The 13201-nt window shown below is 40.8% G+C and overlaps 2 protein-coding genes across 2 annotated transcripts in view; both read left to right on the top strand.

Moving 5' to 3' along the window:
- The window catches only part of copb2 (COPI coat complex subunit beta 2), a 7436-nt gene extending 4393 nt beyond the window's left edge, over positions 1 to 3043 (top strand). The window contains exons 14-22 of the mRNA XM_023428117.2: positions 62 to 192; positions 324 to 531; positions 753 to 863; positions 989 to 1203; positions 1323 to 1461; positions 1589 to 1726; positions 1840 to 1917; positions 2125 to 2286; positions 2588 to 3043. Of these exons, the coding sequence (XP_023283885.1) occupies positions 62 to 192; positions 324 to 531; positions 753 to 863; positions 989 to 1203; positions 1323 to 1461; positions 1589 to 1726; positions 1840 to 1917; positions 2125 to 2286; positions 2588 to 2683 (1278 nt within the window). The 3' untranslated portion in view covers positions 2684 to 3043. The remainder of the gene's footprint in view (positions 1 to 61; positions 193 to 323; positions 532 to 752; positions 864 to 988; positions 1204 to 1322; positions 1462 to 1588; positions 1727 to 1839; positions 1918 to 2124; positions 2287 to 2587) is intronic.
- Positions 3044 to 4569: 1526 nt separating this feature from the next.
- LOC111671096 (segment polarity protein dishevelled homolog DVL-3-like) overlaps positions 4570 to 13201 on the top strand; it is a 15308-nt gene continuing 6676 nt past the window's right edge. The window contains 8 exon segments of the mRNA XM_087179803.1: positions 4570 to 5162; positions 7032 to 7101; positions 9961 to 10076; positions 10829 to 10941; positions 11619 to 11754; positions 12488 to 12578; positions 12718 to 12787; positions 12982 to 13142. Coding sequence (XP_087035929.1) covers positions 5002 to 5162; positions 7032 to 7101; positions 9961 to 10076; positions 10829 to 10941; positions 11619 to 11754; positions 12488 to 12578; positions 12718 to 12787; positions 12982 to 13142 — 918 coding nt within the window. The 5' untranslated portion in view covers positions 4570 to 5001.

Below are 13201 nucleotides of genomic sequence, written 5' to 3'. Positions count from 1 at the left end.
GGGGGGGGGGGGGTTCTTTACTTTACTTTCAATACTTAACCTTTCCTTTGTCTCTGTCCAGGTCCAGGGAGAGATCCAGGAGATTGTGAAGACTGGACTCTGGGTAGGAGACTGCTTCATCTACACCAGCTCTGTGAACAGACTAAACTACTATGTGGGAGGAGAGATCGTCACTATTGCTCATCTGGACAGGTAAGAATACAGAATTTAAACTTAAGACAGTTTGATGCAAAGTCTGAAAAATCCCCACTAACCTCTAAAGGTTGTTTTTATTGTTGTCAAGGATACTGCATCTTTACACCTGCTGCCTTCTCTCCCTGCAGGACCATGTACCTGTTGGGTTACATACCCAAAGACGACCGTCTCTACCTGGGAGACAAGGAGCTCAACATTGTCAGTTACTCGCTGCTGGTTTCCGTCCTGGAGTACCAGACTGCTGTAATGAGGAGAGATTTTGGAATGGCTGACAAGGTGCTGCCCACAATTCCTAAAGAGCAACGCACCAGGGTGGCCCATTTCCTGGAGAAACAGGTTAGGCAATAGTAGAAGTTGCTTTTCTTTTTCATATAACTGCAATCTGACCGTTTAATTTAACTTGAAAAAACAAAAAGATACACATGCAGTACTTTTTGTAACCAAAATCATCATTAGAATTTTATAATGAGCTGACGTGGCAACGCCATCAGTGATATTAGATGATATTCTAATTGATAATGGGTAACGATAATTATGATATTCTTCTTCATTTTCAGGGTTTCAAGCAGCAGGCACTGGCAGTGTCCACTGACCCAGAGCACAGGTTTGAGCTGGCCTTGCAGCTGGGAGAGTTGAAGATCGCCTATCAGCTGGCTGTGGAGGCAGAGGTAAGAGTGTATTAGCACATCTTTTTACCATCTAAAAGCAATGGCAGACAATTCAGAGAGGCTCTCAAAGGGTTTGTCCATTGTGGTCATTTCTACATTTCTAATATTTATTCTTTCTCCTGAAGTCGGAACAGAAGTGGAAGCAGCTAGCTGAGCTGGCTATCAGCAAGTGCCAGTTTGGCCTGGCCCAGGAGTGCCTGCACCACGCCCAGGATTATGGTGGCCTGCTCCTTCTTGCCACAGCCTCCGGTAACGCCACTATGGTGGGCAAGCTGGCTGAGGGGGCAGAGAGGGACGGAAAGAACAATGTGGCCTTCATGACGTACTTCCTGCAGGGGAAGTGAGTATTAAATGTGTGAGACTTGACGACATTGGTGGACAAATTAGGAAAAAGATATGTCTCAATCACGATCAGTATGGTGGCTGTTAACTGTTCTACATATTGTCGTCTCTCCACAGACTGGATCAGTGTTTGGAGCTTCTGATCAGGACCAACCGACTACCTGAAGCTGCCTTCCTGGCTCGTACCTACCTTCCCAGCCAGGTGTCTCGTGTGGTCAAATTGTGGAGGGAGAACCTGGCTAAGGTCAACCAGAAGGTCAGTTCTGTTGTTGAGATAGTTTATTAGAAACAATATTGCTACAACAAAGAATTGTCACTCATCACTCTTGGATATCTGCAGATTGTTCTTGACCATGACACATTGTACTAAATCTTGATTGCAGGCGGCTGAATCGTTAGCAGACCCTACAGAGTATGAGAATCTGTTCCCTGGGCTGAAAGAAGCCTTTGCAGCTGAATATTATCTGAGAGAGACCTGCTTGGGCAACTCCAGGCCTGCTAAAGATTATCCTCTTGTCACTGTGAGTTGTATGACTTTAAAAGTGACAAATACCATGCTGGGTACAAACATTATTTCTATAGTTGTTTCTTAGTTCACTCTCCCATATTTTTAACAAACTCAAATGTTTTTCAGCCCAATGAAGACAGGAATATTCTTGAGGAGGCTCAAGGATACGAGTCCAATGGAACCTTCATTCCCCCTGTTTCAAAGGTTTGTCTACAGTATCCAACATCTTCTGCTGACTTTTAACTAACAGTATCCTGATTAAATATAATTTGCAGCCAGTGGTGTCTCACAAGCATTGCACACTCTCGCGACATGCCATAATCGGTTACAAAGTATAATTTTACAAAGGGTTCAATAAAATTTATAGGAAGAAATTCAAACTTTCATTATCTGACTGATTCTGTCCCACAGACACAGGATGCTGAGGAGTCCACCTCAGTGGCTGCAGCTCCTGTTGCAGCAGCAGCAGAACCACCTGTGATGCCTTCACAACCTGAACCTGCTGCTCCTACAGCAGTGGACGAAAAGGAGGAGGAGGAGGAGGAAATCCCTGAGTTTTCACAAAAAGATAAGGTAGGTTCTTATCTAATGATTATAGTTTTTATTTTTCTGTTATTAATGAATAAATCAACAGACAACCTTTTAATCTCAGATTTCTCAATTTTATTTATTTTTTTAAATGTCTCGTTTCGTACTTTAAATGTGATTTTGGATATGAATGTTTTAAATGTGTTCAACCTCAGTTGTTTGGGTGACTTCACATTTTTTTTTCAATCATGATTTTTGACAGACAATTCAAAATTTTTGACATAAAACTGAATAATTGGGACTCTTAGGACAGTATTAATTGTCCTTTGTGTGTGTCTTAACAAAGTCTCTGGACGAGCTGGAAGTGGACCTGGACAACATGGAGCTGGATGACATCGACACCACAGACGTTAACCTTGACGATGACTTCTTAGATGATTGAGACCTGCTACCACTCTGCTCCCCAGCACTCTTTAGAGCTTATTTAAAACAGAGAGACCAAACCCCCTTTCCCCCGTTTTTTTGTATTTGTATGTAAAAATATTATATTGGCATGTCCACCTACCACAGTGACAGGATAAAAGTTGATGATTATGACGATAATGATGATGATATCAGTGATGTTTTATTCTCAGATGAAAAGTAGACAGATGATGTCTATTTCTGACTCTCCATTTTGTACACCTTTCACTAACTGTCCATTGAGAGATGTTATATTGACTCTTTGCTTCGCTGCCAATGTTTTTAGATGGGAAATCAAAATTCATTCAGTCCAATAAACTGCGGTTGCTGTACATATTCACATTTGCATCAAGAGTGTTTATTAATTAATTAAAAGTCAGTCTGTGTAATTAGTATTGTGCAAATATCAAAATAAGCTAGAGTATGATGATGTTATATTGGTAACGCATACATTATGTGGTGTGTGATGTGATCTGCAAATGGGCAAACAGGCAAATATTCAAATATTCTTGAAAATAGACAAGATTTTTAAAACTGATCAGATTTCAACACGGATGTTTTCACTTGCTGTGGCCGGATAGACTGTTGCTCAGGTCGGGTAGCAATATGATGAAATCCTTATACTAATAAAAATGTTGAAAGGGGTCATTTGTTTGCACCAATAGGTGCAAGAAAAATTAATGTAATGAGTAGTAGTAGTAATAGTTAGTGAGCATAATCTGTACACCCCCACACAATCCTGAGAGGAGCTGTAATCATGGAGTAATCAAGGGAGAACAACTTTGTGGGTGTACCAAGCGTTTGTAGGGCCTTTAAGGTTCATGGATTTATAGTGTTGCTTAAGATGCTCAAGGACATTGTCTGTTAGAGCCACAATGCTGTTTTATGAAGTGAATCTAAGTTTCAACATTGATAAACTACTAAAAAAAACACCCAGCCTGATCACTAAATCCTCTTGGACCACCTTAAGCATGTTGTTGGCATTCAAGGATGGGACCTTCAGTGGTTTGCATCATATCCCCAAGACTGATCAGCATCTGTTTAATTGAAAAATTGTGTCCTCTTCCTCTGTACCCATCTCTTGTGGAGTAACATAACCTTCCATATTAGGAACAATTTGTACCTACCACTCAGCTGTACCTACCACTTAGAAACTGGTGATCCAAGAAGTTTTGACTCCCTTCTGAATTGCACCAAGGATGTAAGATCCTGGAGGGCAAAAAGCTTCCCTCAGCTAAACCAGAATAAAAGAGGTCATAATCATCATCCCTACAGACTGCCCTTCAGCTCCAATCAACAATACTGGGTCTGTCATTAAATAATAACTCCCATGCAAGAAATCTCAGTGTTATCTTTTATCGTGATTTAAATTTTTAAATTAAAACAAATCAACTCTGATGCTGGGAGTATGTCTTTATTAATCTACATATAGCATCTTATTTATGTCTTGTTTTTCTTTGATTATTCCTGTTATTTTTATTGTAGTCAAACAATCTCATAATTTCCTCGCTTTGTAAAGCACTTTGGTCCTTTTTCGTATTCACATAATGGTAAAATGTGATATGACCATAAGTGGGAGCAGATTTAAGGACGCTTTTGATGACCTACTGACTTCCTCCAATATTATCCCAGAGATCAACCTAAAATGTGTAGTTTCAAATGATAAATTATTTGCAAATATGTTGTTGTTTTTTTTTCTTTTTTCAATCATACACCATATGATCTTATATCCCCACTGTAGATGCTCTTGTCTTGTATGACCGCCTCTGGTGACTTTATGCACTGCAACCGACTGCAGCAGGAATTTTGTCCCAGGAAAGCTGTCACTTTCCTCCTCTCCTGTGGATGGCGCCCCTCCAAGACAGGCTTGGGCGATTTTGTGCAGTTTCGTGTGCAACAAAGTGCCGAGCTTGGCAGCTAGCGAGCAGAGAAAACCGACCGTTCTGAGATTGTTTATCTTTCCTGCGTTTTCAACCTGTTTCCAGTCATTTTTAAGCGTTCAGCGGCCTGTTGGAAGTTTAATACAATCGGGAACAAACGAGAGTCAGTCGTCGGACTGTGTTAGGACGCCTTGTGGAGGAGCAAGGTGCTTTTTGAATAGAAAGACAGGCGTAACGTTAGCGAGCTGGCGTAGAAAAGAGAGAACCAGAGCGACGCAGCGAGTCGGTCAGCCAGGGAGAGCCGGGAGGACCACGGCAGAGCCGCCGCCAGCGCCACGGGGAGTCGGGGCCCGAGAGGGAGCCTGCCAGGCCCTCGGCTTGATGCACCCTGCCTGCCTCGCCTTAGCCGCAGTCCGAGATGGGGGAGACCAAAATTATCTACCACCTCGACGACCAGGAAACACCGTATCTGGTGAAACTGTCGGTGCCGGCGGACAAAGTCACTCTGGCAGACTTCAAAAATGTCCTGAAGAAACCAAATTACAAATTCTTCTTCAAATCTATGGACGATGACTTCGGGTAACTGTTACAGGGTTTATTGTGTTTAACACGGTGTCAGCACAACATTCCTGGGTTTTCTCCACGTTAGTGCAGATAGATTAACATTAACTTAGTTGTTACCTCATCCAGCTGGCCTGTCATCAGTTTCAACGTTACCTGGCTGCTGATCATTAGCTAGCTTCTTGCATTGCAGTTCCTTTGTTAGCTGCTAGCGACGAGCTCGCAGCGTTAGCAAGTCTGTTCAGCGTCTCGACCCCGTTTGTTTACATTGCTTGTGTGGCTAGCTTATGCGTTTTGTGTGCCTTGACTTTGTCTTGACCAAGTTTGGTATTTGTTTCACGAACACTCGAAGGTCCTGGTTGACATTTTGACCACTTTTAGATAAAGTGGGGGAAAGACGTAGTTGACAAAATTGATAATATCTGCTTACTGACGTTACTACTGTCAGTAACCGGCTAATGTATTGAAGGTTTCTGCTAACAGGCTAATGTCAGAATGTAAACGGGCAGCTTCAGTCGGTGAGTCCAGCAGGCCCCTGCTGTTGTTGTCTGTTAGCCCGAGGAATGCAGAGTTGAACACAGGAATGCCCTGTTCATCACCGTGGCAGCTTTATGAGCATGTCCTTTTGTGTTAAAACATGGCTGAACATGGCATGTTCCTCCAAATAGTGCCTTCTGTATAGTTTAAAAAAAAAAAAAAAAGGGGGGAGATGTACTATGTCTTAAACAGTTCAACCAGGTTTCCAAAGTTTTTTTTGGCCAAACTCAAACTAGGGTGGGGCAACAACTTCTGGACATTTGCAAGTGCGAATGAAATGTTTTGAAAGGACCCAGAGTTGTTCATGTTGTGAAAAGTAGATATTCTGTAAATAAACCATTGAAAGCTTTACTTCAACCCCTGTTGGTATAGATTGAGCAACCTGTCAAACTGGAATAGAGATTGGAGCCCATGTTTACCAAGCCTTTCAAAGAAAATCTCACTTGACCATCACTATTCCTTCTTTTCTAAGAGGCACAACTAACTCTGTCACAACCAGTAGTCTGAGGTACTTGCTAAATGTATGGATTTAGCTTAGACATCTAATTCTTGTAAACAGGCAGTCCATTGTAGACTGGAAAAGTTTCCTGAAAATTCATTTGGTTGAATTGGTTAAAAATGTATGTCCACCCAGGAAATCTTTACATGCCTGACTGTTGTTAATTTCAGACACAGAAGCTTTGCTTTCTAGCATCCTTTGATGTATTGACAGGACTGCTTATACCCTCGTATAAGGTGTCTTCTTTTGACTGGCTTCCCCTGTCTGTGCTGGTAACCTCTGACACACAGTGATGTTGTCTTTCCCCCTGATATTCTGGGATCTTGTGGGAACAGAGCTAACGAGTCTTAACGTGTAAAACTATAAAATCTAAACTGACAAATTTTACATGTTAATCAGGCCAAATTTCACTGGTTCCCTAATCTACATTCACTCAGATTCATTTGTAATAGAGGGCAGCATGTGAAGTTTCTCTTAATCTTTTTTGGGTTTCTTAAATATGTTGTTTCTTAACCTTAGTTACATTTTACCATCTAGTGAACATGGATATCAGCTATAAGCATCAAGGATCAGTTTTATGTCTGGAGAAAGGTTTAGGGAATAAATCTGGATTGTTGACCTGTTGTCATTACACAATAATCAGTGCTGACATTCTCTATAGGCACTTTATTAAGGCAGTATATCTTGGTTGGCAGTGTAACAACAGCGTAGTAAGTGCACAGTGTCTGTCCTGGCTAATGGAAGTCTTGCCCATCTCCATTCCCCCAAAATACAGCCCCATGTTTTATTGCCTTGATAGTGCTTTTTTGTTGGTAAAGGTTTACTGAAACCAAGCTTTGTTCTCTTTACAGGGTGGTAAAGGAGGAAATATCTGACGACAACGCTAAACTGCCCTGTTTTAATGGACGTGTGGTGTCATGGGTAGGTTCAAGATGCATCCTGGAGTAATTCTTCTGGTTTGTTTATCTGCTTGTTGTTGTGCGCTTGTCTGTGTTCACTATATTTGTGTGGTTGAGTGTGTGTGTGTGTGTGTGTGTGTGTGTGTGTGTGTGTGTGTGTGTGTGTGGCAACTGTGTGCGTGCATGTGTAACTGTGATTCCCATCTGTCCGCCAGTGACAACAAGCATACTCCATCTCTAGGGAGAGGCCCCGTGCATCTGCATGATAATATCATTATCACATAATGATCCAAGGAGCAACCCCTACATGTAAACACCATGCTGTTTTTTGCAATACTGTGTTTTTAAGCACTTTTTCAGAATATGAGCTGCGATGGTTTTTCAGTAATTTTATACGCTAGTCAGCACATGCACCACATACATACATGTACTTGCATGTAATATCTCATTTAGAGGCTCTGAGCAATAATTCTCCTGTCTCCATAAGAGACATCTGGTGCCGGTGCACAGTCTCCCTTCCTCTCCTCTCGACGTTGAAATTGGATTAAGAGCAAGTGAAATCACAGGATAGGAGGAAAACACCCGATAATAAAGAGCCTCACTGCATGTCATGTAACAAGAAGATTGAATCTCACAGGGAGGGCAGAATAAAGTTGAGGGAAAGAGTGCTCCATGTCTTAACGTGAAAGGGCAATGTTTTTTGTTAATTTCATACAGTGTGGTTATAATTATAGATTTTATTTGAGAGTCATCAGCAAAGTGTTAACGCTAAATGTTTGAGTGTATAATCCAGAGTGCTTGTCCCAATGTGTCCCTGTGTTGTGGTCATTTTCATTAGGCTGTCTGGAGGTTTGGTTGGCTGTGGTTCAAAGTCAGTTCCTCTCTTTGTATGTGCGTGTGTGCGCGAATGTGTTTGTTATCTCTCGGGGGTTGTTGAAATGTTCCATGCACAATGAAATGTTATTTCTGTTACAGTGTGCCCATTTGTTTGTCTCCACGGTTCATCTGTTGTTTCAATGGCCTGATTGATTGTTCTCTGGGGTCTGAGGGCCTGGCTCACTATCACCACATCATCACAACAGGCCAGCACCCTGAGTCTGCCCTGTCCTGCTTTATTGTCAGTTTTTCTCCATCTAATTACATTTTAATACCTTATCTTAGTGCAGGATGTACAAATCAAATTTACTTTTGCTCTTTCTACCCACCAAAATAGACTCCCTGTAAATGGGAAATGTTATGGTACAAATACTGCATGTAGGTATAAGTGAGATAAAAGGGTTAACAATCTTCCTTTATATTTTTTCTTCTTATTGTTATGCACCAAAACACCAAAGCAAATTCCTCTTATGTGAAAACATAGTTGGCAACAAACCTGATTCTGATTCTGTCAAAAATAAATAGTAGGGCTCATAATTACATCAAGAAGCACTTATTTAATTACTCTTTTATCAGTCCAAACCTTTTATCTGTCTATAGTAATATAACCATTTTCTTGCATTACTATGTCTGTACAGGTGAGTCAGTTTGATATTGTTGGTGTAATGTCACTCTTATTAAATCAGTTGCCCTATTGCAGTTCAAAATAGTTAATAGTTAATAGTCTTTTGTTGGCGGACATACCATTCTTTCCCTTGCAAAACATTCATTAGTTAAAGTCAGTTAAAATGCAAAAGTGCCAAATATTTCATGGCTTTAGCTTTTTAAAAGTTCAGATTAACTGCTTCTCCTTGTTGTACAGACTAGTAATCTGAACATTTTTGGGTTGTGGGAGTTTGTGATGTGCACTTTTGACAGTTTTACTGGCTAAATGATTAATCAGTAATGAAAATAAATATTATTTACTTATCCCCAGGGAATGGGACAGCTGAACACTATGGAGAAAATATACAGTGTTTGATTAATTTGAAGGATGTGGTAGTGATAACGTTAAATGTGATTCTAGAAACATGATGTGAAAATGAACAGCCTGTGCCTGCTGTGTAAATGAAATTGAGCAAGATTTGTTTGACTGGACTCCAGTACAAACAGCTGTATTTGTATCCTATAACACAACAGATGCCGTATTGAAATATTGTTAAGTAATAGCCCAGCTGTGAGACCAACAACTAGCAAATTTTAACTTTTCAATCATAGGCTGTTAATAGTGGAGAAAGTTTCATACCGATCTTATGTTAGCTTTTAAACTTGTTTTGCATGCAGATTATGCAAGTAAATGCTTCAATTCTACAATGGACGAGATCCAAGGTGCTGCAGGACTCCAGATCCACAGCAGAATGTAAAAAAAACAAAACAAAATATCTTGAGCGAGCAGAACTAATGTTCAGTGGAATGTGTTTGAGATGAAAAAATATGGAAAAGTAAACAGCTGAATATGCTAATGTTAAATTGTCCTGGTGATATAATTCAGTCATGGTCCATTGAAGCCCACTTTTTCCCACACTTTGGTAACTGAGGCAACACTGTCAGGTAGGCAAACCACAAGTCTTGACACAGGCGTTTTCTTTCTCTCTCTCTCTCTTGAAACGTCAGCAGCCTCTGAACAGCTTTTTTCTTTCAGCAGGAAATTAAGAGAAGACAAATTAATTTCTAGATTTGAAGAGAGATTGTTGTCCCTAACAAAAGAAAGAACTTTTATAGGCACCTTACTAGCCAGCAGCTGTGTTATTTTGTAGCCATGGTTTACATACAATCTGTAAATACTGGTAAGGCTGTAGGCAGTGAGTGTACAGCAAGATATATCCATGCAGCCCTTGAATAAAGCTTAGTGTAAACATAGTAGTGCTCTGACATGGGTCTGCTGCCCACTTGCTCTGTGTCTTTCTGTTTATTCTGAGTCTTTGTCTCATCCCTCTGACTGACCTGAATCTCCGTCTGTTGACAGTTGGTCTCTGGAGACGGGGCCCACACGGATGCAGGCTCAGTTGCAGATAGTTTAGAGCCGACACCACCTTTGGAGAGGACTGGGGGCATTGGAGACTCAAGACCACCTTCCTATCAGTCAGTACATTCATAGAAGACTGGTGTATATGTTGTTTTTTTGTTTTTTTTTCAAGTGTGCCAGAGAGATGTTGGTAATGTTTGTCTGGGGGTGTGTGAAAGAGAGTGATGCCATGCGTACTTTGTGTTTGGCTCTGTGTATGTGTCTTGAATGAGTCCCTCTTTGTTTCCAAATAACCACAGTAACAGAGGAAATGGCAAATTGAATAGAAATAGTATGACACCTTGTGACTGCCAGAAGGACGAAAATACCTTTTTTCTTCTACCCATTTATCATTAAGTTATCTCCATTCTGGAAGTAAATCAGACTTCTGAATTAGTCGTGTAGAGCACAAATTGCTCATGCTTGATGTCTTTTAGTTCATTTAATATATTTGTTAAAAGGTGTGTAGTCGGGCCACTTTTTACCTATGCAAGTGCAATGAGGTTCATCTGTTCATCAAGTAAAGCAGTGTAAAATGTGTAAAAGACACATGATAGTAACAGAGCAGAAATGCTCACCAGACTGAAATAAGTCAGTCAACTCATCAACTGCTATTCCTGCCAAATGTTCAACTACATAGCGCAGCCTCAACTACACTGACCCAGAGCTTTACACTCAACACAGTTTGTGATGTGATTATAACAAGAAGCACTTAATATAAACACTTGTCTAAATGGCTGTTCAATGAACTTAACTGCCCTTGTAATGATACAGTGTAATTCTATCTCTTTTTAACGCCCACTCTCTCCTGTGCTCTCTCTGTCTGAAGTGGGAAAGCAGCAAGCGGTCGGGACAGTTTGGACAACGACACCGAAACCGGCTCCATGGTGTCGCAAAGGAGAGAGAGGGAGAGGCCAAGACGGAAACACACTAACGACCACGGTCAGAAAACCATCTGTCCGCCGTGTTTTGTTTTTTTTTGTGTTTTTATTTTTCTCATTGTACTTTATGTTTCAGTTTTATTTTTATTTCACAACGATTTCACGCACAATGTAATTTATCTGTTGGGTAAAACTCGAGTGTTTGCCATAATGGAGTCATTTCCTTTTCCACAATTAGTCTCCCAAAATGGCACAAATTAAAAGCTATATGGTGTACGCAGACATCTCCAGCTTATCACTGTTTCTATGAACAGGTAAGCATGCTAGGCCTGTGCAAAGGTTTGATCACATTTGGGTAACTTTAGTAGGATGTTGTAGAAAAAGCAACATTATCGCACAGTCAGAATAACAGTTAGGTGCTTTACCGTCGCCAAATGTTTGTATGAATATGATAAAAATTTGTGCTGTGGTGTGAAGATTCTAGTTTGGCTTTAACTTTTATTTATTAATTAGATACTGATCCATAAGGAACAAGCATATTTTGAAGATGTTTTTGCAAACTGTTGACTGTGATCTGTGTGAGTCTGACCAACCAAAATATGTCTCTTGATTGTAGTAGTCTGATTTGTAGGTACAATTTTCAACTTCTTTTCTCAAGAGTTTTTATTTTTATTGAATAGATCAACTTAATTTTCATGTGTCGTGTCCATTCTGATCATAAATGCTGTCCCGCTGCAGGTGGGAGGCAGAACGGCTACTCATCGCGGGGAATGGGACGCGGGGGCGCTGAGTACGACAGCTGCTCGTCCTTCATGAGCAGCGAGTTGGAGTCCACTTCCTGCTTTGATTCAGAGGATGACGATGCAACCAGCAGGTCAGACATTCAGCTTGTTCATAAGTGCATCTCCCAGTGCGAAAAGGCATTTGGCTTGAGGAATGTATCTGGAATTACAGATGATGGGTTTTGGCAGAGATTAGTACATTCTAATTGTCCAGTGGTTTTTGTGGTCACCCCCCCCCCAGGGTCTCCTCCAGGAGACGTAGAAATATCTGCAACCCACTTTAAAACCTCTGCTGTTCTCAGTCTTCAGGCATCTCCCAGGATGTTTTTTTTCCTGTTGTTGCAGCTCTAATAGATCAGGATCAAAGTTTCATTAGAATGAGTTTCTGTCTACCGCAGAAACAAATACATTTTTGCTTTAACAATATTTCTGGACTGAATGCTTTGTTAGTCAGGTCATAATTTCTAAACGAAGTAAGCTGGATGTTGTCTTACAAACAGTTAAAGCTGGTCTTGACTCCGGGCAAGCATCACTTTTACTATGGAAACAGTGGTTAAGTGATCTTTTTAAGTGCAGAACAGTGAGGTTTTCATTTGACATTTAGACAATGTTACATGGGAGAGTTTGGTTATGTTTCTGTCCACATATTTTGATTTACATTATGATCTGTCCTTGTCTTTTTAAGCTTGATTTTGGTAGAAAGGTTTTTCTGATGACGGAATTTATATAGAATAGTTTCTCATTTAAATACATATCAACTATTTGGCCATTAGTTCATATATTACAGCTTTTCTATGTCTCTTCTTGTCTCTTCTTCTTATTCAGGTTTAGCAGCTCCACTGAACAGAGCTCTTCTCGTCTAATGAGACGACATCGTCGTCGCCGACGGAAACCTAAAGCCTCCAATATGGACAGGGTGAGACCTCACACACTGGAAGTACAGAACTGCAAATCAAATGTATCTTTCTTCATTAAAATTTTGTTCTAGTTTGTGACTTTTGATTCTTCCTATATTTCTTTACTTTCCACCCACTTTTCATCTTTCTTCCCTCCAGTCCTCGTCATTCAGTAGCATCACAGACTCCACCATGTCTCTGAACATCATCACTGTCACTCTCAACATGGGTAAGTGACTTAGCAATGTGGAAGTTGAGAGCCTCCTTATAAAGTAACACTGAGCCAGAGTTCAAAAACTCCTTTTACAAGACAGTTTGTTCCATATTGATGCAGGTGGTGATAATCTTTTCTGTCTTTACTTGCTTCACTGCTGCTTCACTTCACTCTTGAATACACATTGTCCGTTCCTCTCCACCTCACAGAGAAGTACAACTTCTTGGGCATCAGTATTGTCGGTCAGAGTAATGAGAGGGGAGATGGAGGAATCTACATCGGCTCTATCATGAAGGGAGGAGCTGTGGCTGCAGATGGACGCATAGAGCCTGGGGACATGCTGTTGCAGGTGTGTGTCTGTGTGTGTGTGTGTTAGTGTGTGTTAGGGAAAGAGACAGTAAGAGAGAGAGAGAGAGACACACACACACA

The sequence above is a fragment of the Seriola lalandi genome, unplaced genomic scaffold (assembly GCF_002814215.2).
Source record: "Seriola lalandi dorsalis isolate HSWRI2012SDOR001 ecotype SW California unplaced genomic scaffold, Sedor1 jcf7180002054866, whole genome shotgun sequence".
Lineage (NCBI taxonomy): Eukaryota > Metazoa > Chordata > Actinopteri > Carangiformes > Carangidae > Seriola > Seriola lalandi.
The sequence above is the reverse complement of the archived record's forward strand: the minus strand, read 5'-3'. Positions and strand labels throughout refer to the sequence as shown.